Source organism: Sebastes umbrosus, chromosome 10 (assembly GCF_015220745.1).
Source record: "Sebastes umbrosus isolate fSebUmb1 chromosome 10, fSebUmb1.pri, whole genome shotgun sequence".
Taxonomy (NCBI): domain Eukaryota; kingdom Metazoa; phylum Chordata; class Actinopteri; order Perciformes; family Sebastidae; genus Sebastes; species Sebastes umbrosus.
Window position 1 is genome coordinate 24,653,852 of NC_051278.1, and position 26,051 is coordinate 24,679,902.

General features: G+C 41.4%; 1 protein-coding gene across 27 annotated transcripts in view; it reads right to left on the minus strand.

Moving 5' to 3' along the window:
* The window catches only part of kcnma1a (potassium large conductance calcium-activated channel, subfamily M, alpha member 1a), a 186,242-nt gene that overhangs the window by 77,949 nt on the left and 82,242 nt on the right, over positions 1-26,051 (minus strand). For all 27 annotated transcript variants that reach the window (XM_037783231.1, XM_037783207.1, XM_037783230.1 and 24 more), the window contains exons 3-4: positions 20,544-20,605; positions 891-984 (exon numbers count right to left, since the gene is read on the minus strand). In XM_037783231.1, the coding sequence (XP_037639159.1) occupies positions 891-984; positions 20,544-20,605 (156 nt within the window). The remainder of the gene's footprint in view (positions 1-890; positions 985-20,543; positions 20,606-26,051) is intronic.

Consider the following 26,051-nt stretch of genomic DNA (forward strand, 5'->3'; position numbering starts at 1 on the left):
TAAAATAGTTGATCACGATTAACCGCACGTTTTATCTGTTCATAATGTACCTTAAAGGTAGATTTGTCAAGTATTTAATACTCTTATCAACATGGGATTGGGCAAATATGCTTGCTTTATGCACATGTATGTATATATTTATTATTGGAAATCAATTAACAACACAAAACAATGACAAATATTCACACAATCACATTTAGCATAAATCTTTTTTAGCAAACTCAGCAGGCAAAAACAACTGTCAGTGTGTCAGTCTGCTGACTTGACTATGACTTGCCCCAAACTGCATGTGATTATCATAAAGTGGGCATGTCTGTAAAGGGGAGACTCGTGGGTACCCATAGAACCCATTTTCATTGACATATCTTGAGGTCAGAGGTCAAGGGACCCATTTGAAAATGGCCATGCCCGTTTTTCCTCGTCAAAATCTAGCATAAGTTTGAAGCATTATTTATCCTCCTTGCTACCAAGGTAGTATGACATGGTAGCAATGGATTCTTTAGGTTTTCTAGTTTTGTATGATACCAGTATCTTCACTCTAGCTTTAAAACTGAGCCTGCTACAACCACAAAATTGCAGGTTGCATTAATACGTTAAAGAAATTAGTGGCGTTAAAACAAATTTGCGTAAATGCGTTATTATCACATTAGCTTTGACAGCCCTAGTTTTAAATGTTTTAAAATTCGTATTCTTATATACTGTGATGAGGGTTGAAAATAAGAAGCATGCAAGATATTTTTGTAGGATGCTGTAGATTTGAATGCATGTAAAACGATGCCTGCCTGCTTGCATGGCTGTGTGCATATTGTTTGAGCCAGTGTGTGTCTGTAAATGTGTACAGATGTACAAGTGAGTGTGTGCATTGTGTGAGCATGCACGTGCCAACTTACCCGCAGGCCAAAGTAGAGAAGGAAGAAGACGTTGAAGGCCATATCGATCTGTAACGTGAAGTCTTTGTAGAAATTCTGGCAGGATTCTATAGGACTAGAGAACAAAGAGAGAGAAAGAGAGAAAACACATTACTATAAAGTTAAATACTCATGAACTGATACTGATGTAGAGAAGGGTCTTTGTTTTCTTTCTTATCATGAACAGACAGGAGGTAAATACCAGGGACCTTGACATATTTCCATGGTAGGAATGTTATGTCTCTTTATGTTTCCTTGTATTTTTTTTTTTTTTTTTTACAATTGGCAAGTTAGTGAAATGGGTGAAATCAGCATAGGGAAAAATAATAATTATATAAATATCACCATATCAAAAAAATTGTCCCGTGTTTTTGTGTCTAACTGACTGTAAATATAAATCCTACTCACTTTACATAACTGTATATAGACATCTCCACATCTACATGCTGTACATATTGATCCAGTCCATTTATATCCATCTGGTATTTATTTCTTTGCACTATATGTATTGTTTACAGCTCCCCAACACTTGACTTGTATTTAGACATTTAATTTTAATTTTATTTTTATTAGTGTATTCTTTTATTCTGATATTTCTATTCTGTGTAAGTACATTGACAGAGCTGCATAAAAGAGTCAAACTCCAGGTATGTATATACTGTAATTGGCGAAATAAACCTGATTCTGTTTCTGATAGGGACAACAATTTCTGAAATTGATCCAGTATTGAGGGAGAGCGCTGGCTGCAGTATGGTGCAATCAGGGCAAGATGGCACCGTCATTTACCTGCACTAAAAATGCTTGGTAGACAACAGTGGAGTGAATACATCTATGGTGGAAACGCGAGTGCCAGCCGGGCTGAGTTTGTTGTGTTGGAGTACAGAAAGCGTAGCTTAGTGTTATCTAAAAGATTTTCAATGTCATAGCTGAATATTTAGATGATTTTGACAATGTGGATTAGGTCTTTGAATTCGATGGCTGCCCGTATTTATTTGAGCCAGAGTTTACGGATATTCAGATTTCACAACAAGACTTCTTCAATAACAAACAGACCGGATCAAGTGAAAAGTAAGAAAGAACGCTTTATTTCTCTACTGGGTCCTTTCCATAATGTTGTACTGCTCAGATGTTATTATAAGTGTCTGTCAGTGGCAAACATTGACGCTGTGCAATTGCCCTCATAGCTCGTTTTGCGGCTGCTAGTTACAGTGTTATCCCTCAATACTGGACTGAATTAAAAAATAGTTGTACCCATTAGTCACTTAGTCACGTAAAAACATGGGAAAATATAGTCCAGGTTGAAAAATACAGAAGTTACCCTTTAATATATGCAAAATACCATAAAATGTATGCGGAATGTGACAAACTGTATTCCATTGATATGCATTGCATCAGGCAGAACTCTGCATATCTCATTTTGTTAGTTTTTAATGACAGTTTATTTGGAGTTATTAATTTAGCCAACAGAATTTGGTAAAACAGTAATAAAATATGATCACAACATCATCCCGATACAAATTCCGCCAAAAGACAATGACTTATTGCTCACCCCTACATATCAGGATAATCAGGATTTATGCTGTAACTTGTCCTTTTTTTATTCAGAGATGCATATACGCCCTGATCCTGATCACCTTCCCTGCATTCAGCTCACAGGACTGATAAGAAACTGTTCTCTGGTAACAACAGCCGGCTTGAAGCTGTCAAGGTCAAACGGTGCTGACCGATGCTGGCCATCTAAACTGACTGAACTGGATCCCTGCCAGTGATATATTTGAACTGTTACAGAGAGAACCCCTGTCTGGTAATGCAAATTAATTTGATCAAAATATGGGATGAAAAACACCATTAATAAATTAGTTTAGTGATATGCTATTGAGTTTCACTTGACACCCTGCTGCAATTCCTCCTCTGAGCCCAAGGGGGTAACAGACCAAGATAAAAGACCCACTGTGACTGCAGAGTCAACCACATATAGACGAAAATAAAGTGAAATTGGTAGTTGCTTTGATGTGACAGCACACTCACCATGCATAAATTATTCAGCATCTGTCAAACACACATATTCCCTTGTACGACAGAGACTCTACACAAAGAAAACAGACTGCATAGCTCTCTCCATTTATCAGAGTGCAATAGCGAGCTGGGTGTTGCTTAAAAAAAAAAAGCAGATGATGATAAATGAGTGGTGATCTGTCCGGCCTGTCATGTAATCCATCTTCATGTTTACCTTGTGATGATTTACCATTAGCAAGTGGGAGCTCTCAACAAAAGCAATAATGGGAAGTGTGCCCACCCCATTCTTCTTCTTGGTCACAGGCCTTATAGCATTTTGCTCCAGAGTAATGAGGAAATCCCACCGCGGGGAACAACGTGAATATGCATTATGGTTTGGCTGCCTGGCTATAGGCGACCTTTGGGAATGTATAGACTGGCAATCGAACACTCAAGTGGCCATTAAAAGAGTACACAGCTACAAGTCCCATATGTTCCAATTCAAACATTAAAAGTATACATTTTTTATGCATGGAGCCCATAGGGGCACAGCGTGAGATCCAGAGTAGAGCTTACTGCATAATGAGAACCTCCAGAGGAGTGAGGCTTAATCATCTTCCAGTTAACATCAAACATTTTATCTCATGATGATCCATTATAATGGATGACTGAGTGCAGACACGCCGGAGAGGACGTATCGCTCCAAGAGGATGATCCGACTTCTAATTCATGAGTGTGTGGTCCGTCTCGAGCGTATCTGGAGGACTGATGTGATCTTTAAGATGATGTAAAACCCTGGCTCATGTCCGAGATGATTAGAATGAGTCTGGTTTATGCGGGAATTGTTTAAAAGTAAAAGTGACTTATTTTGGTTGAGAGGCATTTTCCCTCAGACGGCGCCATCAGACTTCGGACGGAGGTTAATTCGCTTCTGACCCCTGGAAGGAGTTAACATTGATCTGGCCTGTATACTCAATTATTAATTCACCTCCGGCATCTCTGCATGATTCTGTAGGCATCAAACTAAACACGAATGCCAAAACAAACCTGTCATGTATCTAGGGATGCACCGATACCGGATCGGATATCAAGCCGATACTGACTCAAATAGCTGGACCGGGTATCGGTGACAATAAGGCCAATCTATTCAATTCAACTCTATATGAATACACTAAGGCTGTCAGTTGATTCAAATATTTAATCACGATTAATCGCATGATTGTCCATAGTTAATCACAATTAATCGCAATTGTTATTTAATACTCTTATCAACATGGGAGTGGGCAAATATGCTGCTTTATACAAATGTATGTTTATATTTATTATTGGGAATCAATTATCAACACAAAACAATGACAAATATTGTCCAGAAACCCTCACAGGTACTGCATTTAGCATAAAAAAATATGTTCAAATGGGAAGGATCTTTGCTCCATGCATAATGATATTATAGGTGCTGTGTATGAAGGCAGTAAGCCCTACTATAAGCATAAAAATAAGACACATTATAACAGGCCCGGCTGGAGCAAGTTTGTAGCGGAGTATCATGCGGAAGCCCGTGAAGCTTTCAAATCATGGGCTATCGTAGGGAGACCCAGACAAGGTCCTGAGCTCGAGTACAAGAAGCTCACTAATGTAAGATAAAATAAGTATGCCATCCACTTCATTTGTAAAAACGAGCAAGTCATGGGGGCTGATTCCGTGGCTAAGTAGCTATTGAGGAATAGTGTCATTGATTTTTGGAAAGAAGTGAGAGCTCTTAACAGCAGTAAAACATCTCTGCCGTGCACTGCAAATGGAACTTCTGGAACAGACAACATTGCTGAGTGATGGCGACAACATTATAGTGTGTTATTCAACTGTGTCTAAAGTGATTTATTTAAGACGGATAGTGAGAGAGTGGTGATTCAATGGTGATTATGTCACATGAGGTATACCAAGCTATAAAGAAGCTGTCTGTTAATAAAGCAAGCGGCATAGACCATATTACGGCTGAACACATTAAATATGCCAGTCCGAGGATAGCTCCTCTCCTTGCTATGTGTTTTACTGGTTTTATGATCCATGGCGTGTTATCAGACTCCATGTTGTCTGTCCTGTTAGTTCCAGTAATTAAGGACAAGGCTGGTAAAGTGGGCAGGCTAGATAACTACAGGCCCATTGCTTTAGCCAGCGTACCGTCAAAACTCTTAGAAAGAATCCCGCCGGATGGATTAAATTAGTTTATTAACTCGAAAGCTAAACACGGCACTGACCTGTGTATAAATGCATTAAAGGAAATTGTAAACAAATACAGAGGTCAAAACTCATCAGTTCTTATGTGTTTTATTGATGCGTCTAAAGCTTTTGATCGTGTTAATCATAGAATGTTGTTTATTAAATTGAGTTGCTCACCAGACTATGCAGGTAAAATGGGGCAACAGTGTCTCAGCCCCATTTGGGGTTAGCAATGGTGTCAGACAAGGGGGAATCTTGTCCCCAGTTCTTTTTCATTTATATACTAATGATCTGTCCAAGCAATTGAAAGCCTTTAATACTGGGTGCATGGTTGGTAATACTTTAGTGAACCATATTATGTATGCTGATGATCTCGTGGTCTTTAGTCCCAAGTGGCACTGGTCTTCAGCAGCTCCTCAATGTATGTTCTGTGTATGGTGTGGAACATGATATCCAGTACAATGCCAGTAACAGTGTAGGAGGAGTGAAGGAGGACAAATGTCTAAAATGTCCAGACTTCAAATAGTCTGATAACAATCTTTGTGTCTGTAATAAGGTAAAATATCTTGGACATTTCATACTGGAGATATGACCAAATGATGATGATATTTATAGGCAATGCCGCAAGATGTATGCACAAGCAAACATTCTCTCACGGAAGTTTAGTATGTGTTCAGATAGAGTGAAGATGTCTCTGTTCAGAGCATATTGTACACCACTGTATACAGCCCATTTGTGGTCAAACTACAAGAAAGCGAGCTTATAGAGACTTCAAGTCGCATATAATGATGCAATGAGAACATTACTAAAAAGACCGAGATGTTGCAGTGCAAGTGAAATGTCTGTGTCTGCAGGCATAAATACTTTTCAAACGGTCTTAAGAAATCTCATGTACAAATTTATATGCCGGCTAAATCACTCTGAGAATTAGATAATCTTGCAGTTGTCTAACATAAGATTTAGCACTACACAGTACCAATCACAGCTGTGGAGGCATTAGTATAGTTCTTTATATGTAAGGCATTAATATATGTATATATTTACATTTTTAATCTCTTCTAATCATGACTTTTTATAGTGCTTCTTGTATTGTAATGTATTATATGTAATGTCTTGTTTGTATTGAAGTGAATAACATGGCAAACTCAAGCCCAACAGGCAACAACAGCTGTCAGTGTGTCAGTGTGCTGACTTGACTATGATTTGCCCCCAAACTGCCTGTGATTATCATAAAGTGGGCATGTCTATAAAGGGGAGACTCGTGGGTACCCATAGAACCCATTTTCATTCACATATCTTGAGGTCAGAGGTCAAGGGATCCCTTTGAAAATGGCTATGACAATTTTCCCTCGCCAACATTTAGCGTAGTTTGCAGCGTTATTTAGCCTCCTTCCCGGAAGGACAAGCTAGTATGACATGGTTGGTAACAATGTATTTCTTAGGTTGTCTAGTTTCATATGATGCCAGTATCTTCAATCTAGCTTTAATACTGAGCCCGCTACAACATAAAAATCACAAGATGCATTAAAGAAATTAGTGGCGTTAAAACAAATTTGTGTTGACGTGTTATTATCGCGTTAACTTTGACAGCCCTAATATATACTACATACATTATATGCTGGAATTGTAATTACTGTTTAAGTTCTGACCAATGTTTTGCTGCATAAGGTTTACGCTTGAATTGCAATTCAAGTTAATTTTCAAGATATTTTTTGTTTTTTAAGTTGCTGGTGTGCGATTTATTATTGTAATAATAAATAACAATCCAGTAAATGTGCCTGTATATCTATGTATTTATTGGTCACATTTTGTTTTTACAAAGTTAGGAAAGCAATGTTTAAGTCAAGCCTGATGTTGCCTTACAAATAAAAGAATGAACCCAGTCACTTGTACACAGTGAAGCATAAAGCTTATTAATTAAACACTGGTATGATACCCAAAGCCAAGGTATCGCTATCGCTATCGGGACAGAAAAAGTCAGATCGGTGCATCCCTAGATGAATCATACACAATATTCTTCACATCCATCTACACGCTACACGCTAGTGCTATGAGATCGCACTCCCATAACGGATCTGATACCACAACCTGAGCTAAGACCTTTGTGCAAGAGAATGCACACACATACACGCTAATACAAATGCACTTACAAGTACTTATGAGCGGATACACACACGCAGATGGTGCACACTGAAGACACCATTTGGAGTGGTCACTGTGGCGTTTCCCCTCAGGCCTAGCTCTGGCCTAATTCTGTATAACTGCTCATCTACAGTCACGTGACCCAAAGCATTCTCAATAACAGAGGGAGCATGGCGGCACACAGCGGGAGGGGCTGAGCGGTACACTGAATTTGACATGATTTTTGCTTATAAGGCAGCACAATGGCTACACTCTGAGAGCTTTAATTTAGTCATTTTTATAATCGTTATTTGAAAGTAAAGCTTATCATTAACTAAAGTAGTGGGAAGACACATCAGGCAGACATATGGTTTCTCTCTTGAGCTCAGAGGCACAATAGGAAATTAAGAGTTCATCGGAGCGGGCGGGGGGAAGGTTCACAGTCTATTATTGTGGAGCTGCCGAATGTGTTTCATAAAATAGCGATGCAGACTGAAAAGGACAAAAATAGGAATGAATTAGTTGCTGTGTATATGGCGACTCATAATGTTTGATTGTATCATCTGTCAGGATAAATACTTATTAAACACAACATAATGCTGCGTGAGTAGAGCTGTGACTCATCACCTATACACACACACAACTTGATAGTGAGTCATCCTGTCTCTGCTAACATCAAAGCAATATTTCCAAATAATGCATTTCTTTAATCTTGTCACTTAAAGGGACTGTTTGTAACTTCTTACACGTATAAATCAATCCGGGTCGGTGTCCCATGCGCGCTCATGTGTGGCTACGCTGTTCAGACAAGACTCCAACACAAACAAAACGAAGCACCAACACCGCAAAGTTATATCTAGTGAAGCCCGTCTAGCAAAACAGTGTTGGCCGAGGTCGGAGGACGCGGGGGAGACCGTAGCTTTGGTATCCAGGGCCGGAGTCTCTGCTGTACTCTGCTCCTCTGCCTGCTTGCCTTCACTCACACACCGCGCTCGTTCTCGCTTGCTCTTTTGCTCCGCTCTCACGTGCATGCGCGCACACTACACACTGCAGAAGAGTTAGTAACTCTGAGAATATCTAGTGAATGTACAGTGGACGTTTGTGCAGAAATAAATGCTGCAGCTCCTCCAGACCAAACAAGGTTTTCCGTGTCTTGTGACGGGGCTCCGCAGCGAGCAACGTTATCGTCTCCGACCAAAACTCCGGTGTCTCCCCTGTTCCCTCCGGCCGCGGTTGGGAGGCTGAGGCAGGAAAGCCAACACTAGGATCAGCAGTGATTCATGGAGAGACCTTCATCTGGTCTGTTAACATTACTGCCAAGCAGGTGAAATACAGAGTGATATTGTGGTTTTAGCTGACGTGTGTTGCCTCACTGTTTTGAGCGATGCTCGTTCATGTCTATGTAGAGCGAGCACAAGCGCGAGCCCGAGCAACAGGACGCTGACTTTCGTTGACTTAACGGCCACAGTTGTCGCTGTTAACAAGCAATTTCTGATTCTTACAAACAGTCCCTTTAAAGTGACAAACCCACAGTCAGTCTCACTGCTTTCATCCACTACCTGGCAAACCTGGTCGAGCATTTAGCAGCTACTGTAAAGACCCAGATATTTCCTTTAGGAGTTAGTGGAGATCAAATCAAAACTAAAACTAGAATTACCGCCTCGCGGTTGTATGCCTCCGCCAACCAGTGAAGGTGCAGTTTACATCCATTCATCAATTTATCCTATTCAACATTTATGCCAAATTTGAAGAAATTCCGTCAAGTGTTCCTGAGATATCACGTTCATGAGAATGGCCCACACGGATGGAAGGGCAACCCAAAAACATAATGCCTGGCATAAAAAAGAGGGAATATTCATCAGATGGCCTGGTCTCTGTGTCTGCCGGATGTGTAAATAATCAACAGTTTGACGAACAATTTTAAAAGATGATAATACTGTACGTCAATATTGTGATTACAGCTTGATGCCCAAGTGGCCAATCAATCAATGCAGGTTTAAATTTGAATAATAGTTCTTTAAGTAGCGGTTCGGAGCACGCTGATTACTTGGCTCCCGGAATTGCAGCTTTGTCTGGGGGCGTGCCCGTTCAGAACGCATAACCGGTCGGAGCTTGTGCCCGTTTGGAGTAGGCTGATTGCTTGGCAACCGACATTGCTGCTTGCTGCGTTGTAGGGGGCGTGCCCGTTAAGAGTGCATGGCTGTTTGGAGCGGGCCGAGTGCTTGGCCCCAAGGAAGTGCAGCTTGCAGCATTGTCGAGAACCGCTCATCACTCATTGACTCCAGGGAAGTGAAGAAGAGTTTAGTTTAGGGCTGGGCAATATATCAATATTATATCGATATTATATCGATATTGTAATATGAGACTAGATATTGCTTAGATTTCAGATATCTTAATAGCGTAATATGGTTTAAGTGTTATTATTTGCCTTTACCCATTTAGACATTATATCCGCATCTCATTGTGTAAACAGTTTGTAAAAGCACCAATGGTCAAACCTACAATATCCTCACAATATTGATATCGAGGTATTTGGTCAAAAATATTGTGATATTTGATTTTCTCCATATCGCCCAGCCCTAGTTCGTCGTAGCATGCTATATCCAGCATCCAGCAGTCAATGAGCTGCCGCAGACGACATGCTTTAGTCTTCAGAGCCCTGAAGCACCACCCCCGCTGCTACACAGAGCGCTGTTCCATTGCTGTTTTATTTTTTACGTTTATTAATATTCAACGTGTTGCGTGTCCAAATTGCACCAAATTCGTCAAAGCACGCCATGGCGTCCCCAGCAATACACCCGCCAAGAGTGAAGTAGATCGGATGAATGGTTCTTGAGATATGCAAAGGACATACTCACATACACACAGAGAGACAGAGATTCCTTGCTGTATAACTAGATTGAATACATCAACAGCAACTATGGCCTTAAAAATCAGTGCAGTGTCCCTGAAAATTGGGTTCAAATTGGATGATTCGGCAACACATGATCCAGGGCCAACTGTCAGTGCTGGAAGTGCAACTGTAACTTAAACACAAGCGACCAGAGTTTGTGTCCAATCTCTGACCTTCATTCATCACTTCATTGATATAGTCTGTAAAAAAACTGAGCATTCTAAGCTTCTCAAATGTGTTATGTATTACGAGGCTATTGTATTGGATTCCGTTATACTATATAGGTGTTTCTGTTTCTGTGTCCCTTTCCTACACAATGAGCATGTAAGACAAGCCAACATCCTGATTCCTGCTTTCAATGTCACTTCACGCTCCACAATCACAAGGGATTCCCGACCACATGCTGCCAGTGTCCTGCAGAAAATAGATCTGCCCGCCACACACAGTTCTTATTACTCCTTAAGCCCTGGCACAGATTGGGGTTACAACATCCTGCCTGACAGGAAGAGGAGAGAGGAAGAGGTGGGTGGGAGAGAAAGAAAAGACAGCAGCAAGACACGGAGAGATAAAAGAGACAGGGAGAGAAGAGAGGTAGTGACAGTAAGAGGGCAAGGAAGAGGGGAAGATGTGGACGTGACGGAGGAAAAAGGGAGGGGGACTGAGCTCCCAGAGGTACTGAAGACAATTTGTCTCATATAGCACACAATGCTGGTTTTAGGCCACATGGAAATTACCTGGAGATCCCTGGGCTCCTCTTGTGTTTGACTTGCCTGCACCTCACTCTCTAACCCCACTCTGCTTATTAGCAAAGCTAGCACCAACATACACACATGTACACACACTTACATCATGCAGGCACAGACACAGGAGGACAGCAATTGCCCGAGGGAAGGCCGCAGAGCATTGCAAGTCTATTTCAGGACATAAAATGTTTCCCCACGTCAACCTCCTCTGACCAGGAACTCTGCCTCTGGAAATCGCAACCAGAGAGGTAAAACTCATTTGTTCACAAGGGCAAAGGAGTATGTTGATGTTGATGATGCTCTAAAAATAGCCCTGAACACCTTCAGTCAGCCAGCCGGCAGGAGCCAGCCCTTTGTTAGCCCGCACATGACCTTGGCTGGCTGCAGGAGCAACAGCAAGGTTGCCCCCCTGAGAAAACAACAACAACTACAAACCGCTCCCGGCTCAACGGGTGCTCACAAACCACACCGCGACACACCGAATCTGAGTCATTCTTCATATCTCACAAATGCCTTCTGCTCTAGTAAGCTCATAAGCATCTTGGAATGTAGTTACGGATTCGTAGTCTCATTTGTTAGCGTTCGAGTCACCCCGTACAATCAATATACAAACCCAAACAGAGAAATACAAATGATCTGAGCATAATAACTGAATGTCTGGCTTACATGCAGTATTTCTCCTGAGGGTATAGTGCATGTACGTGTAGGGGACACAGCAGGGAGGGGCGTGTGAAGCTGAAAGAAGGCCAGGTTAGTACTTAAATGACTGATTTAGGCCAAGGCACCATTACTAAAATAAGAAATATTTTAGTACCTACAAGGGCAATGGACAAATAAAACCTCCCAAGGGAGGCTAAAAATAGCGAACTCATTTTTATTTCATCATAATGCAAATGACTTGCATCCCGCTTCAAGCATTTCCTCTACAAAGACGTTACTTATTTTAGAGTCTAAAGGAGGAGAAAATAGCACATCACTAAAAGAAACTTCATACAGTTTGCTGCTCCGCAAGGCAATATATTTGAAATGAGGGAGTGAATAAGGACAGCAGTGTAAAAAAAGAAAAAGGAGCATCTTTGCAAGAGAGAAATTACACTTATTAATATATTCAGAAGCCAGTGGCGCAGTACAATAGCTAAACTACACACATCGCATCACTCCTCTTTTGAACACAAACCAATTAAGAGATAAAAGCTGTGGTTATGTGCCATATCCAAAAATAGAAAAGTCGTTATCAGCACACTGATTGTGAAGCAAATGAAGTTGGTGGTGCTAGGTTTTATTTGTTCTAATTTCAGGTCATTAAATCAGTGCATTTAGACCTCCTCTTGTAAAATAACCAGTACATAATGTAATCTACAAATTATACTAATCAAGTCAACCCAATCCTAATTCCCTCATAAAGAAAGGAAATGTATCTTTTATGGTACATGTCCACATGGGCGTTTTTGGACGCAAGGGATCGCCTCGCTTGCCAGCATTGGATGCTAGATGGGCTGCCACTAGGCACTAGGCACCTCATTGGACGACCGCTTTCACTCGTGGGCTTCTGCTCCCAGCTTTCAAACCTAAGTTTGGAAACTTCTTTCTCGTATATTATGAAAATAGTTCACCGAAATGTGTTTCTGAAAACATTTTATGCAATAAATAATGCATGAAGCTGCTGAATCTGTCTTTATTTTGGATCGTCAACAGTTAGTTTAAAAGTTTGACAGGAGTTTCCAGAGGCGACGAGTCGCACCGGACGCCCCTGATTTGCATAAAGTAGCCTAGACCTCAACTTTATGCAAATGAGGAGTGGCCAACGTGGCGATCCGTCTCCCGAAACGCAACCCTACGCCACCAGAATGCATTGCTCGGCTGTTTACATGGCAATGAATGGGAAGCACGGAAATGACGGAGGCTGTGGACACGTACCATTAGGACATTTTTAGATACATTCCAAACCATTCATGTATTCCACAGCAAAATTCTTACTTTAATTTGTATTGTTATCTAAATATAATAATTGCAAGCTGGCTTTTGAGTTCATCACAGCACTGAGACAGTAAAAGTTTAAAGGTGCTAAATGCGAGATTGAGAGCATTCCTATTGCCTCCTCATGGCTCTCAACATGGCAACAGCTAAGCCAGAGGCTCGTAGCAGTAAAAATGCATGCAGTAGATTTTGTTAAAATTGAAAGTAGTACGTTTAATTAACACTCTTCAAAATGTATGTACTGTGTATATATACGTATATATATATTGAACAATCTGAAGCTGAAAGAGTTAACATGAATTGACCCTGTGGCTACATATTCTGAAAAAAAAGAGCCACAAAGGCACTTAAATCATTTCAATCTCATCTGGGGTTTATTAAGTTAACTGCATGCTTTGAGATTGGCTCATGCTGTGTTCATGCTGTGGTCTGAAAATAGCCCTTCCGCTCTTCATTGAGGGATATCAGGCAACTGCAACAGCAAATAGCCTTTATATCGCCATGGTGACTGTGATAAACAAAGAGGTTGGGCCTTTCAGCATGCACTGAGCGGCTTCGCTACTGTAATGTCTCTGGTAATTTTTTTTCATTAGACTCAATCAGAGTTTCACACACTGAATCTACATTTTTACCAGATAGAGTGACAGCCAGAGTGATTTCACTCTCATTAGAATAATACTAGAGGGCTAACATGTTATACCACACTAATGTTCAGCTTCACCACATGTGAGCTAAGCAGGACTCCAAATGTTGGAACCATTCTCGGCTCTTGCTAGGATATCAAAAGCTTCATTTATTTTTGCAGTCTACAGGGAGAGGCTCCACAATCATAAAACAGCGCTGATGTTCCATAACACTCACAAAAGCTCATTATCCATGAGTGTGATGTTGACATTTCATATTCTCTGTTGTTTTTTCAGAGCTCATTTAGAAAGTGAAAATCTCCCTAAACGTGTGTGAAAAACGGCATTTAGTATAAAGAGGGAGAGATTTTAGGAAGTAGCTGAAAATTTGATTATGTTTCTTTCTGCCACAGTTTATGTACTTGAATCTGAAGCCACTTGGGAATGGTATCAGCTACAATTTAAAGTCCCCATGAAATGAAAAATACAAGTTCCCAGTTTTAATCCCTGTGTTAATTGTTAATTGCTCTTGTTATAAGCCAAATATATGTAAAGGTGTTTTACATCAAAATCTGATCAAAATCCCTGCTTTTTCTCTTCCTGTTATCAGTTTCAAATGTTTGATGACTCATCCTGCACTTGGGGGCGTTTACAAAATTGATCTAATCAAATACGACTTTGGGCGACTAGATAGCCAGTCGTGGATGGAATCAATACATGTTCTTTGATCGAAGTAACTAACAGAGCAATATCATGGATGTGTAAAGAGAATTGGATACAGCGTTGTAGGCGGGCTCACGTTCATTCCTATGGGAGTTGCTCAGTGGCGCATGAAGCCAAAATGGCTCGACTGCCGAGTGATAAAGTACACGAATCGTCCGTCGATCTTCCGGAAATAACTCTGGATTCAGCTATTACTGCATTTTACAACTTTTAAGACCTAATGATTTAAATAAAGACTATTCAAGTATTCCTACTGGGAAGTTGATTTACCTAAAAAAAAGTTACAGACGTCTCTTTCCCAATATAAGTCTATGGGAAAAAGTCTTTTTGGGCCCAATGGCATCACGTGACAGACACGGAAGTTGTAATACAACAGTTTGGCCACTACGAATATTTGCTTCAAAGCCTGCCGCTTTTTTCCTGGGGGCTTGTGTGAGATATGTCACATTACAGCCGTTATAGACGCTCTAACTTTTGTTTCATGGAGACTTCTCATGGTTACATGGTCTTCTCTGACTCACTCCATCCGGATCAAGGAGATGTCCTTATATAGGTTACCCTTCATCGTCACAAAGTCTGCCAGGCTTGTCTCACTGCTCAGCCATATTTCTCACCTTACCCCATTAATTAGCCATTAGGCACTGTTTCTCTTTTCAGTGCGGACATCGATCGCACACTAATGATAGAGTTACAGGCCGCTGCTTATGAGGCCTCTTCGACAAGAGACAAAATTGTCTATACATGTGTGCGAATCGGCGAGTTAACGTGACTATGCAAGTGCGTGCATGCAAAAGCCCGTATGTGTGACGGGGAGGGGTCGGGAGAGGAGAGAAATAGAAACAGAAGTGGAGCAGGAACAAGGGCATCCCTTTAAGAACGGCCTGCAGAGACTTTGTCCTACATTCCTCTCTATTTGTTTCACAGGAGCACAGAGGAGGAAAAAGAAGGGATGAAGGATGAGGGATGAGCCAAGGTATTAAAGCAGAATCAGATGTGGGCGAGAGAGGACACATGCAGCATCCTCCCATTGAAAATAGCACCGAAAATAGCATCAGTTTGGCAAGTGAGGTCTGCTGCAGAGGAACAGAAAAGGCAGCGTCTCATCATACATTATTATGTGTCGCGGGGAACTGTGGTAAACAACCACTTTGTCAAAACAAACAGATGGACGGCCATTCTCAGCACAAATTCATCCCCATTCATTAAAAAAAAACAGCCCTCTTAACAACAACGCGGTTGCCAAGTCGATGACTAGTAATATCTGTGCTCAACTGGGAGGGCAGCCAATTAACAATTCCCTCCGTTCAAACTCCGTCTACCTGCTTCCACAGAGAGCTTTGCAGTGTTTTTCTGTGGATCTTTACTGCAGGATATTGGCCAACAGAGCCCCTGCTAGGAAAGCCCCACCTGTCGAAAGCTGGGAACAAAACAGCTCCTGGGAGTCCGGGGCCTGGCCACCGGAAAGGTACGTTTCTCTTCAGCATTTCACCCAGTGTGTGTATGTGTGTGTCCTTGCCCCAAGGGACTACCCTGCTTCGCTGAAGTAGACATAAAAGCCCATCGTGCAGCTCCAGCATCCCCAGGTCCGACCCACATGCACTTATTCCACCACATGACTCTTTTAGCTGTTACCACAGGGACCCGACCATAATCCTTCCTATTACTGTGGCCTTTTTCACAGTCAATTTCAGAATGATGTTCACTTCATCTGATGGCCAAAATGGCAGTTTGACCATAACCCACTGAGCCTGAATAGTTCATGAGTTTGTACCCTAACACTGTTTTATATGTGTTTTTATGTTTTAGTAATTATTACCACGAAAAGGCTGTCCTGTAAATCTGCGCTCATCGATTTCCTCATTTAGATCTGTACATCTTCAGAGCATGTTTAGCGTCCGAGTATGGGGTTATGAATGTGAGTCAGATTTATGTTTGTATGCCCCTCCTACACACAAGCTGATAATCAGAGAAAGAGTATATATCAATATCTGTGTCCTCGTGCAGAACTTTTTACGTTATTTGTTCTAAGTGAAAATTTTGATGGCATATTTAGCTAACATTAGTAGCATTCTAGCTGTGTAACAGAGTGCATATAGCTAGTGGTTCATACGTCTTTTAACAAAATAGTTCACAAAAATGCTAAATATGCCGTCGAACTTTTCACTTAGAAAAATAAAATGTATGAATAGAGCTGAATTACACATCAATTTGAATTAATTCGCTAATTCCACAGGCACACAGTGCATACAGTCTGTCCGTTATCTGCCGCAAAAGTACAATTTTTTCAACGTATTCGAGGCAGATTACGGAGAAGTTTTGCAAACACATGGGAGATCACAGAGGTTCCCATAGGAATGAATGAAATTCCTGTTTATTTGCATACATACACAGAGCTAGGTGGAAACAAGGCGTTATCATCGCTTGTTGTTAGATTATACCACTGTTTACTTGTGACAACCAGTGTGGAAGCAACATAATAATTGGGAACAATTTGTCCTTGATGGCCCATATGACGCATCTTACATTATTTTGAGGTTGGCAAGTTCAGACATCTTTGGACATTAGATATTACGTCAAACAGATTGTGGCCAAGATAACTACAGACCATCTTGCGATGGGATCACACCAGCCGTGACGCCAAATTGAGCCAGTGCATAGACTGTATATAAGAAGTGGACGTAGTCACCGTGACTTCACCCATTGGTTTGTGGACTGCCATTTTGAAGCCTTGAGTTTGACATTTCGGCCGTTGCCATCTTGTCTTTTTGCAACCAGAAGTGACACGAGAGAGTGGAGCTAAGTACAACCGAATGCTGAATAAGACATTTTTAGGCGACCAAAAAGGTTATAATTAACTTTCATGAACTGATAACCCAATGTGAAAGGGTTAAAGTTGTAAGACAAAAACGCGGACAACTCCCAGACAGGACAACGCCGTGGTAGCGACCTGTCAATCACAAGGTAGCCGTCTATTTGACTCTAAATGGGACCATAATTTACTAAATGAACATCATGCGGCACGAAGAAGACTTCAAACTAGTGATTGAGACCATAAACTCATGTTTACAATGTTTACTGAGGTAATAAAGCAAGTGAGAAGTAGGGTCATTTTCTCAAAGACTTCTACACAATCGGACACTTCCGCATTGGCTTCATTTTTCAGACCCTGGAGTTGCCCACTGGGCCAGGGGCGTAAAGTGGTGGGGCCACTTCCTATCCCCCTACTTCCGGCGCCCTTGCTTGAACCACGCCCATCTTCGAACTCAGGCTATATTTTGATCTCAGCTACACACCTGTAAAGTTTCGTGACTGCATCTTGCACGGTTACGACACTATCACATTGACAAAATCTGTCCACACACAGACAGACAGACAGAAATAAAAAACACCTAATACTCAAAACTACTTCTGTGGTGGTTCCCGCAACAGTAGATGTCTCCAGGACCCCATTTTGCCATGATGACACACACAGTCTCACAAAGTGAAAATAATACCAGCGTCACTGTCGCGGCTGGTAAACAGGTCTTTGTCAGTAGACAATTGAGAAAGATTTAGTGTCAGGTCGGCTCCATGACACGTAACAATGGGCGTAGAGCACATAAGAGGCTCCAGCTGTTGTAGTGAAAGTATGGCTATAACACAAGCCCGGCCCTGTTTAGGATGTCAAAGCCCCCGAAGTCGGCTCAACCTGCTCTGGGTTGATCAGTAGTCCCCCTGAGAGGACGGGCACACTCAAGTGACAAGCTGGAGCTAATCACGATGATGAGGGTAGAGAGGGCCTCAGCTTAATAGGAGCAGAGAGAGATCAGGGCAATGCCTCAGGGAGGCCGACTCACATAGAAATGCACTCATAAGTGCACCGTGACATACAAGATACATTGGATATACTATAGTGAGAGAAACTACAGCTCTGCACCAAACAGTGCTTTAACTTTCTCATTTTTTGCCCTGCAAGTTTGATGTTATGGATGGTATAGCTCTGCAAACCTGGTGCTTTCAACCTTCCTACTTTGTTGTGTCTATCTAGTGTCTCCTGTTCCCCCCTTTTGCAAAATATATGCCAGAGGTAGAGAGGAAAACACAGTGGGAGACATATAGGGATATAATTCGAGAAATAGAGAGGAGGAAGTAAAGGTTTTTATCTAGAGGTATAAATGGTTGACTGGATTCATACCAGGAATAATCTCCCACTGCTGAGATAAGACTGTTTAAATTCCTTGCATTTTAGATTTACTTATTTTGAGAATTTTACATCTCTATCCCTGTTTTACAGAGTCGGTTCCCCCAGGGACAGGATTTCAAAGTTCAAAGATATGTATTAAAGCTAGCCATTGCTTAGGATAACATCCTGCACAACAGCCAAACAGAGGAATGAATATGATTAAAAAGTACGATACAGTACCACGGTCAATATGTTATGGTCCCTTTGCAATCAACATTCCATAACCGCAGGCACTACAGCAAAGTTTGAAGCTTCATTTTTGGTAAATCAGTGGTGCATGAAATACTGATAAAGTCAAAGGCACACAGAGTTAGTGTGTAAGGCATGGCGAAACATCTTTGATTATTTCATTGCCAGAGGCACGTGCAACAACTTCTACATAATTGGAAACAATAAATTGCCTCTTTTTCTTTGATTTACTGTTCAATCTTTGCACTCTGGGCCAATGAGGGGAACCGTCTACTAAGCTTCTGCTAACTGAAGTCAGGAGGTGCAGAATTGCAGTTAGCAAACATACAGTATAAAGTGGTACCTTAATTCAAATTAGCCTGGGAGAGACAAATCAAAAAGTATACATACATATACAGGTGTATATGTATATGTTTATATACCTATATAGGTTTATATACACCTACCTAGTGCACACCGGCTGTGACGGCTCAATCCCCCTCGCGGTGATTACCTCATTAACTTTATGCTTCCCTTATGGCATTGGGATTAAACGTGAAATATTGCCAAATAGGTGAGTTTGCTTTTCACTTCGACAACAAATCCTCTGCTCCTGCTCCTACTACTCTGAGTTTACGCACCAGGTCAGTATGTAGTGTACGTCGTCTGACTATCGATTGATAACATTCTGCTGATACGCCAAAACGAACAAAATGGGTCAATTCTTTTTATTTATTACTTAAAGGCTACATACCACTGTTTTTTGTAATGTTCAAATGTTTTTAATAAAAGAGTACGTGTTGAATTACATGGGATTTATTGTTTTTTGTTTTGTTTTTACCGTGGTATCGAATTTGGTATCGAGAATCGTGGAAATTCACTGGTATTGGTATCGACTACTAGATTTCTGGTACCGTGACATCCCTAATACATATATATATATACATATGTATGTATGTATATATATACATACATACATATGCAGTATATACATACATACATATATACTGTATGTATTTATGTATACATACATACATACATATATATGTATATATGTATAATATATATATATATATTGTATGTATATATCATATGTATACAGTATATACACATACATACATACATACATACATACATATATATGTACATATAAAAATACATATACACATATGTATTCACATACATATACATAATTGTTTTGTAGTTGAATAAAGAGTTGAATATTACAGCTGTACACATGAACCCATTCCCATTTCACACCACCAATCAAAGTGAATGAGGCTGAGAAAATGTCTTCAGCTGCCCCTCTTAGCTGTTTATCTTTACCTGATAATGCAGCATCTTGCTGATCATGGGTCTCACTGCCAAAACTAATGAGTCAATATCTCTACCAGACAGAATCTCACAGGGCTTTGAAACATTAAAAAAAATCCCAAACTATCCCTTTCAAAGGTACAGTTTGGGTCTGGACGGTGTGAAAGTAGCTGCAGTAGTTATCGGAGAGATGCCAGGCCTGCAATCTGTCTCTGGGTGACTGCCAGCCAGGGATACGCATAAATTGACAATACACACACTCACTTACTCAAACACACACACATACACACACACACATAGAACAACTCCCCAACACATACAGTATCTGCCTGTCTCTGTTACCATGGAAACTGACAGGCCTCCCATTGAAAAATCCTCAGATGCAGATGTGTGCGTGCGCGTACTGTTATATGTGTGCATCACGGCTTGTGGGGGAGTCAATATGCATTTCCGAGATTGCAACGTGTGGAGATGAGTAAGATGAGCACACGTGCACCTATCATTCAGATACAGTATGTAAGTAGGCCAATGTAAATACATGCAACACATTCATTTTTATCAATGTTACATCATCAGTATAGCTGCTGGAGCATGTGTGAAATTTCAACTTATTTCAGAAAACATGAAATGTAAACTTACTCTGAGGAGTCTATGAAGTATATTCCAAGGGCCCCGATGCTGAGCGCAAACACCAACACCACCTGAGGAGAGAAAGTCACAGACAAAAGAGGAATTACTTTCATGCATAGAGCGGCAAAACTCCGCTCATTAATGTACTCTATAGTAAACTAAGTATTCAGGTGGGGACACAATAGGCAACACTAGTTACAGTATCTGTAATTAAACAGTGACTCGCCTCCTGTGGGTTGCAGAACATTTTCAAAAAAACATGTGCTGAATAATGAATGCCCGCCCTCGTGTCAGCAAATACAGCCTATTAAATACAGACAGAGTCGAGCCAGCACAATCACAGGAAGCAAAGAACACATTTGTAAGCTCATCTGTACAGAAGAGCAGCAACATGTGCGTCGGGAGGTTGTTGAGAGGAAGTGCTTAGACAGAACCACGGTTATCAAGTGTTGACATGTACTCCTCAACTATTTCTACTACGTCCACGCTTGCATTGTGTGAGACTGTGGCCCTGATGGACTGTGGTCTGGGTAATGTTTCAGTGACCATATATGAGCGGTCAGGTGTAGTAAGGTAAGGCAACTTGCGGTAGCAGCAACACCTGAGCATTACTCTAAACATGTTATTCAATCTTGTAGAGAGACTTAAAACACAATGTTGTTTAAATGATTAAAGGGACTGTATGTAGTTCTTTTCACATATAAATGTGTTTTAATTGCCAATGTGTTAACAGGTTGAACCCTAACCTAGAAGATTTGATCTTCCGCAACTTTCTGGGTTTCCCATATAAGCCTGTAGAGCCTGCTTCTATTGTAAAGAATGCGGACCAAGAAAATCCAACTGATGTCATAGGGATGTGACGGTGAGGACATTTACCCACTGGTTAATAAACTTGTGACAACAACGGTGTTACTGGACACTGGAAATTTTATAAGAAAAGATGGCGCTCAATATACTGTATGTAGAGCGCTTACTCTGATCTTTACCGTCGGATGGCCGTGTGTCTGGCCTCTCCGGTCCAGCTTTCGCTGCGAGGCTGCAGGTTTCCACCTGGAGCCGCTATGCCGCGCACACCAGCTGTGACCGTTCCGTCCTCCTAACGGCGATTACCTCATTAACGTTATGGTTCCCTTATAGCATTGGGTTTAAATCGGAAGTATTGCCAAATAGGCGCTTTTGCTTTTCGCTTTGACATCAAATCCTCCGCCATCGTCTTGTCTGTCAACTCTCTCTCATCCCGTGAGTGAAATCTGACTCCTGCTACTCTGTGCTAAGACTCCGTATGGAGCAGACACTTTCACTTTCACTTTGTAGCATCCGTCGTATGACTGTGTATCGATAACACGCCGCTGATATACGCCAAAATTAACTAAATGGGTTTTATTTCAATAAAAAAAAGCAAAACGACAGTGGTCAAGTAATGTAATCGATGTATGCCTGACCATCGTGTAACACCAGTAACACCGACTACCACGGCTAGCCTAATGCTCACTTACAACTTCGTAGTGCGAGCACAAGAGTGAGCGTGAGCAACAGGACACCGACTGTCGTTGACTTACCAAGTGTCACTGTTAACAAGCAATTTCCGATTCTTACATTGAGTCTCCTTAAGAAAACAACCAAATTAGTGTAATTATTACACTTGTTTGTGAATTATCAGATCAATGCCACTTGATTTCAGAAAATTGTACAAAAAATGCGCACCTTTTCGTCTGGGCATCAGAGTAAAATTATTTTAAAAACTGAATAATTAGCATTTACTATAGAGGACAGTATACAACATAAACAAAACACAGGAAATTATATTCAAATTTAGTCCTGTTGATGGAGAAAAACGAAGACCTGTTTGGATATTAGTCATTAAGAGTAAATGTCAGCTTCCTCTTGTTCCACACCCTGAGAAAAAACGGCAACATGTACCACAATAATCCCCTCCATCACCACCATCACCATCATCATCACCACTGTTATCATAATCACCATCTTTGCAACAGCTGACCGACGTAGCCATGCACAATAGTTCCTCCCCTGCGAGGATCTTTTCTCCCATTCAGCCATCTCACAATAGGAGCCCACTGTCCCTGCTGATTGTGCCATTCATTATTGATGATGGGAGCTTGATTACTTTCATGTGATGGGCCTTTGGATTGATCCTATGCATTGTGACTGAGGTATTAAGTAAACACCCACATCCCCTTGCATTTTTAATGGTTTTGCTGCTCGAATGGAGGACGATGGCAATCCTTGCCACGGAGTTGTCCCGGGTCGGAACAACCTTGCAAGCCGAAGACATCGATGATGTTCCACACAAAGGAGATGGGGCGGAGGCTCAAGCTGAAACTCTACAATAACATCAGGCTTTTTGACTGCAAAGCACTCCACTGGTCTGATTAGGAAGGGAATCAGCAGACTGATCCAAAGACTGTCCTATTTCTATACAGGAATATTATTAAAAATATCTTTTTAGCGACAGCCAAAATGCCGAACTCAACGCTTCAAAACAGCAGTCCACAAATCAATGGCTGAGGTCACGGTGACTACATCCACTTCTTATATACAGTCTATGGTGGACATCAGCAAATCTAAGGAGACTTGACAACAAATGATGTCACTGTCAGACCCCCTAACATGAAGAAGCACCATTTCAAGCACTGCGCTTAAATGCATGTACATATAGATGCATATACACTGACATTTCCTTGGAGCTAGTTCTGTGCTTCTACTGTTTGTGGAAGTAGCGGGGTCATAAGGGTTGAGAGAGAGAAAGAGAGGACGGGAGAAAGGGGCAGAGAGAAGTATGGCTGAGAGGTGGTTGGATGCTGAAAAGCTATGCAGTGAACAGTGAACACCCAGCGACGAGCTGAGGAGATAAGAAGCGTCATCATCTTAAACTGACCCAGTTATTCAGCTGTGAAAGCCAGCCCACCCCCCACCATTTCTCCCTCTTTCACACACACACACACACACACACACACACTCCACACAATGTCTACGAGGGCTTGCTGTCGACCTCAAGCCCACAATCTACCAAAGACAACCAACCGAGCAACCGCCACTGCAAATCAGGACTAACGTAATAACACTCAGGGGGAACCTACAAGAATGGTAATGGAAGAGGGGCATTCCCTCCGCCTACAAAAGAAAGGGAGAAATTTAAAAAAGGATTGCTAAGTATAGCTGTTGCCGCATCTGTAGTAGTAGTTGTAAATGACTTAATGGTGCTGTTTATGTGCACATTTCATGATTCACATGTGATAAGATGACACGGGTGAGTCACAGTCGACAAACTGGCCGGCGTCATGCCCGAGGAGCAGCATTCGGACGTGATGTATATGTTTTCTCGTTAATAGCCGTGTAGGTTTTCATTGGTGTATCCCTTTCTATATTTAAAAGTGCAAAGCTAAATATGTCAGATGTTTTCCGAGGTGTACTTTAGCAGGCACACTGGTAGACTGGGAATGTAAAAGAGGGCAGCGAGAAATCATGTGTGTGTGTGTGTTGTGCGCTTCAATGTATGCAGGTTTCAAGTTCCAGTATTGCAAGTGGGCTAAATGTGGCAGCTCTCACATGACACTGTTAACACATAATAACATGTAATAACTTGCGTGTAGGCTACAAACACACGTGCGAGTCTGACGCTCTCACTTTATTTGGCAGTCTTAAGAATTCTGAGAGCTCATCACGGCTCGCCTGCGGCGGCGATAAGAAGTGCCCTAAAACTGAGTCAGAATTTCACACAAGACTTCCTCCTCCAACAGGGATCCCGTTTAATGACTTCCTCTGTCTCCTAAGTGCACCCTGTGACAGGGAGGGAGCCGAGTCTCACAGACAGGTGATGTGGTCTGACAACGTACGGAATAATCGCTTCACATTAAGGCCAACTACACAGGTCAAGAGAGGCGGTGACTCAAAGCCTCCTGTCTCCTCTGCATTTCAGTTCAAAGCAATCAAGATGGAGGACAGAGCTCTCTGCTAAGAGAGGGCTTATGACACTCTATCCGTACAACTTGATCCTGTGGATAGTAGTGGTTAAAGGTGGGCAATATAAATGAAATCTTCCATCATGGTACAGATGACTTGATATTTATCTATCTATAATATATACTGTACATGTGGAAACTAGAAATACCACCTCGTGGTTGTACGCCTCCGCCAACCAGTCAAGTTGCAGTTTACATCCTTGTCTGTCTTAAATGTCATCATTTCATCATATTAGACATTATGGCCAAAAACATGTTTTGTGAGGTCACAGTGACCTTGACCTTTGACCACCAAAATCGAATTTGTTCATCCATTCGCCACAAGTGGACACTTGTGGCGAATTTGAAGAAATTCGCTCAAGGCCTTCCTGAGATATCACAAGAATGGGGCCGACGTGACTTCACACTGACCTTGACCTTTGACCTCCAAAATCAGTTCATCTTTGAGTCCAAGTGGATGTTTGTGCCAAATTTAAAGAACTTCCCTCCAGGCATTCTTGAGATATCGCGTCCATAAGAATGGACCAGATGGACAAACATACGGACGGACCTGGAAACACAACGCCTCTGGACACAGCCACCTCGGCGTGGAGGCATGAAAAACAGACAAGAATGTCTTGTTTTTGGCTAATTCCAGTGAATGAAAGAAATGAAGAATCAAGGTACGTAAATGACAGGATCAGTCATTTCAGTAAAGAGAGTCTGTGTATGTCCAAGCCCTCTAGTGGTAGTAGTAATCATGACTGTTGTCCGTCGGGAGCGAAGGAGGAGGTCAGGTTACGTTATTGTAGAGCCACAATCTCAGTGTAGGGAAGAGGTCGGGGTGGATTGGAGGCTCAATAAAACATGGGACATTGACACGGGAGGGTGCTGTTTGTTTCACACTTCTTACTGACAGTTGGTTTCTTTTAAGCATGACCACAATTGTTCCCTAACCTTAACCAAGTGTTTTTTTTATTGTAACCATGACGACAAAGTTCCCATAACCTTAACAACACACTCATTTTAACCGAAATCAAGATGGTTACCAAACATTAACAAAAGTGGTTATTTTAACCCAAATTGTGATTTTACCCTTACCAAGTAATTTTTTTGTGCCTAAACCTAAACAAACTGTAACCATAGCGTTGTCATATTATAAAATCAAATTACTTTTCCTACACTGATTTTTAACGATTTTGAAAGACACACGAATGAAATCGTCCTGCTCGTTGGAGCGACAGATGTGTCATTCTGGAGGGAAATCACACATGTTGTTTAATTTGGATGATTTGCTGTGCAAAAATCCAAAGTCTAATATTTAATAGACATTTATAAGATGATAAAGGGACACCTAATTTCCTAACTTGCTTTACAAAATTAGCCCTGTCTACATAATAAAATAATCCTAGTTGTTTTGTTGGTGAGGTCAAGATGCTACATCATCATTTTTTTGTCCTATTATTCACCTCAACTACTGAGTGGAGGATTGGTGTCAAAATCTTCTGCATCTCTCTGGTAGATAATCTGGTATAATTGTACGTGACTATTGTCCAAA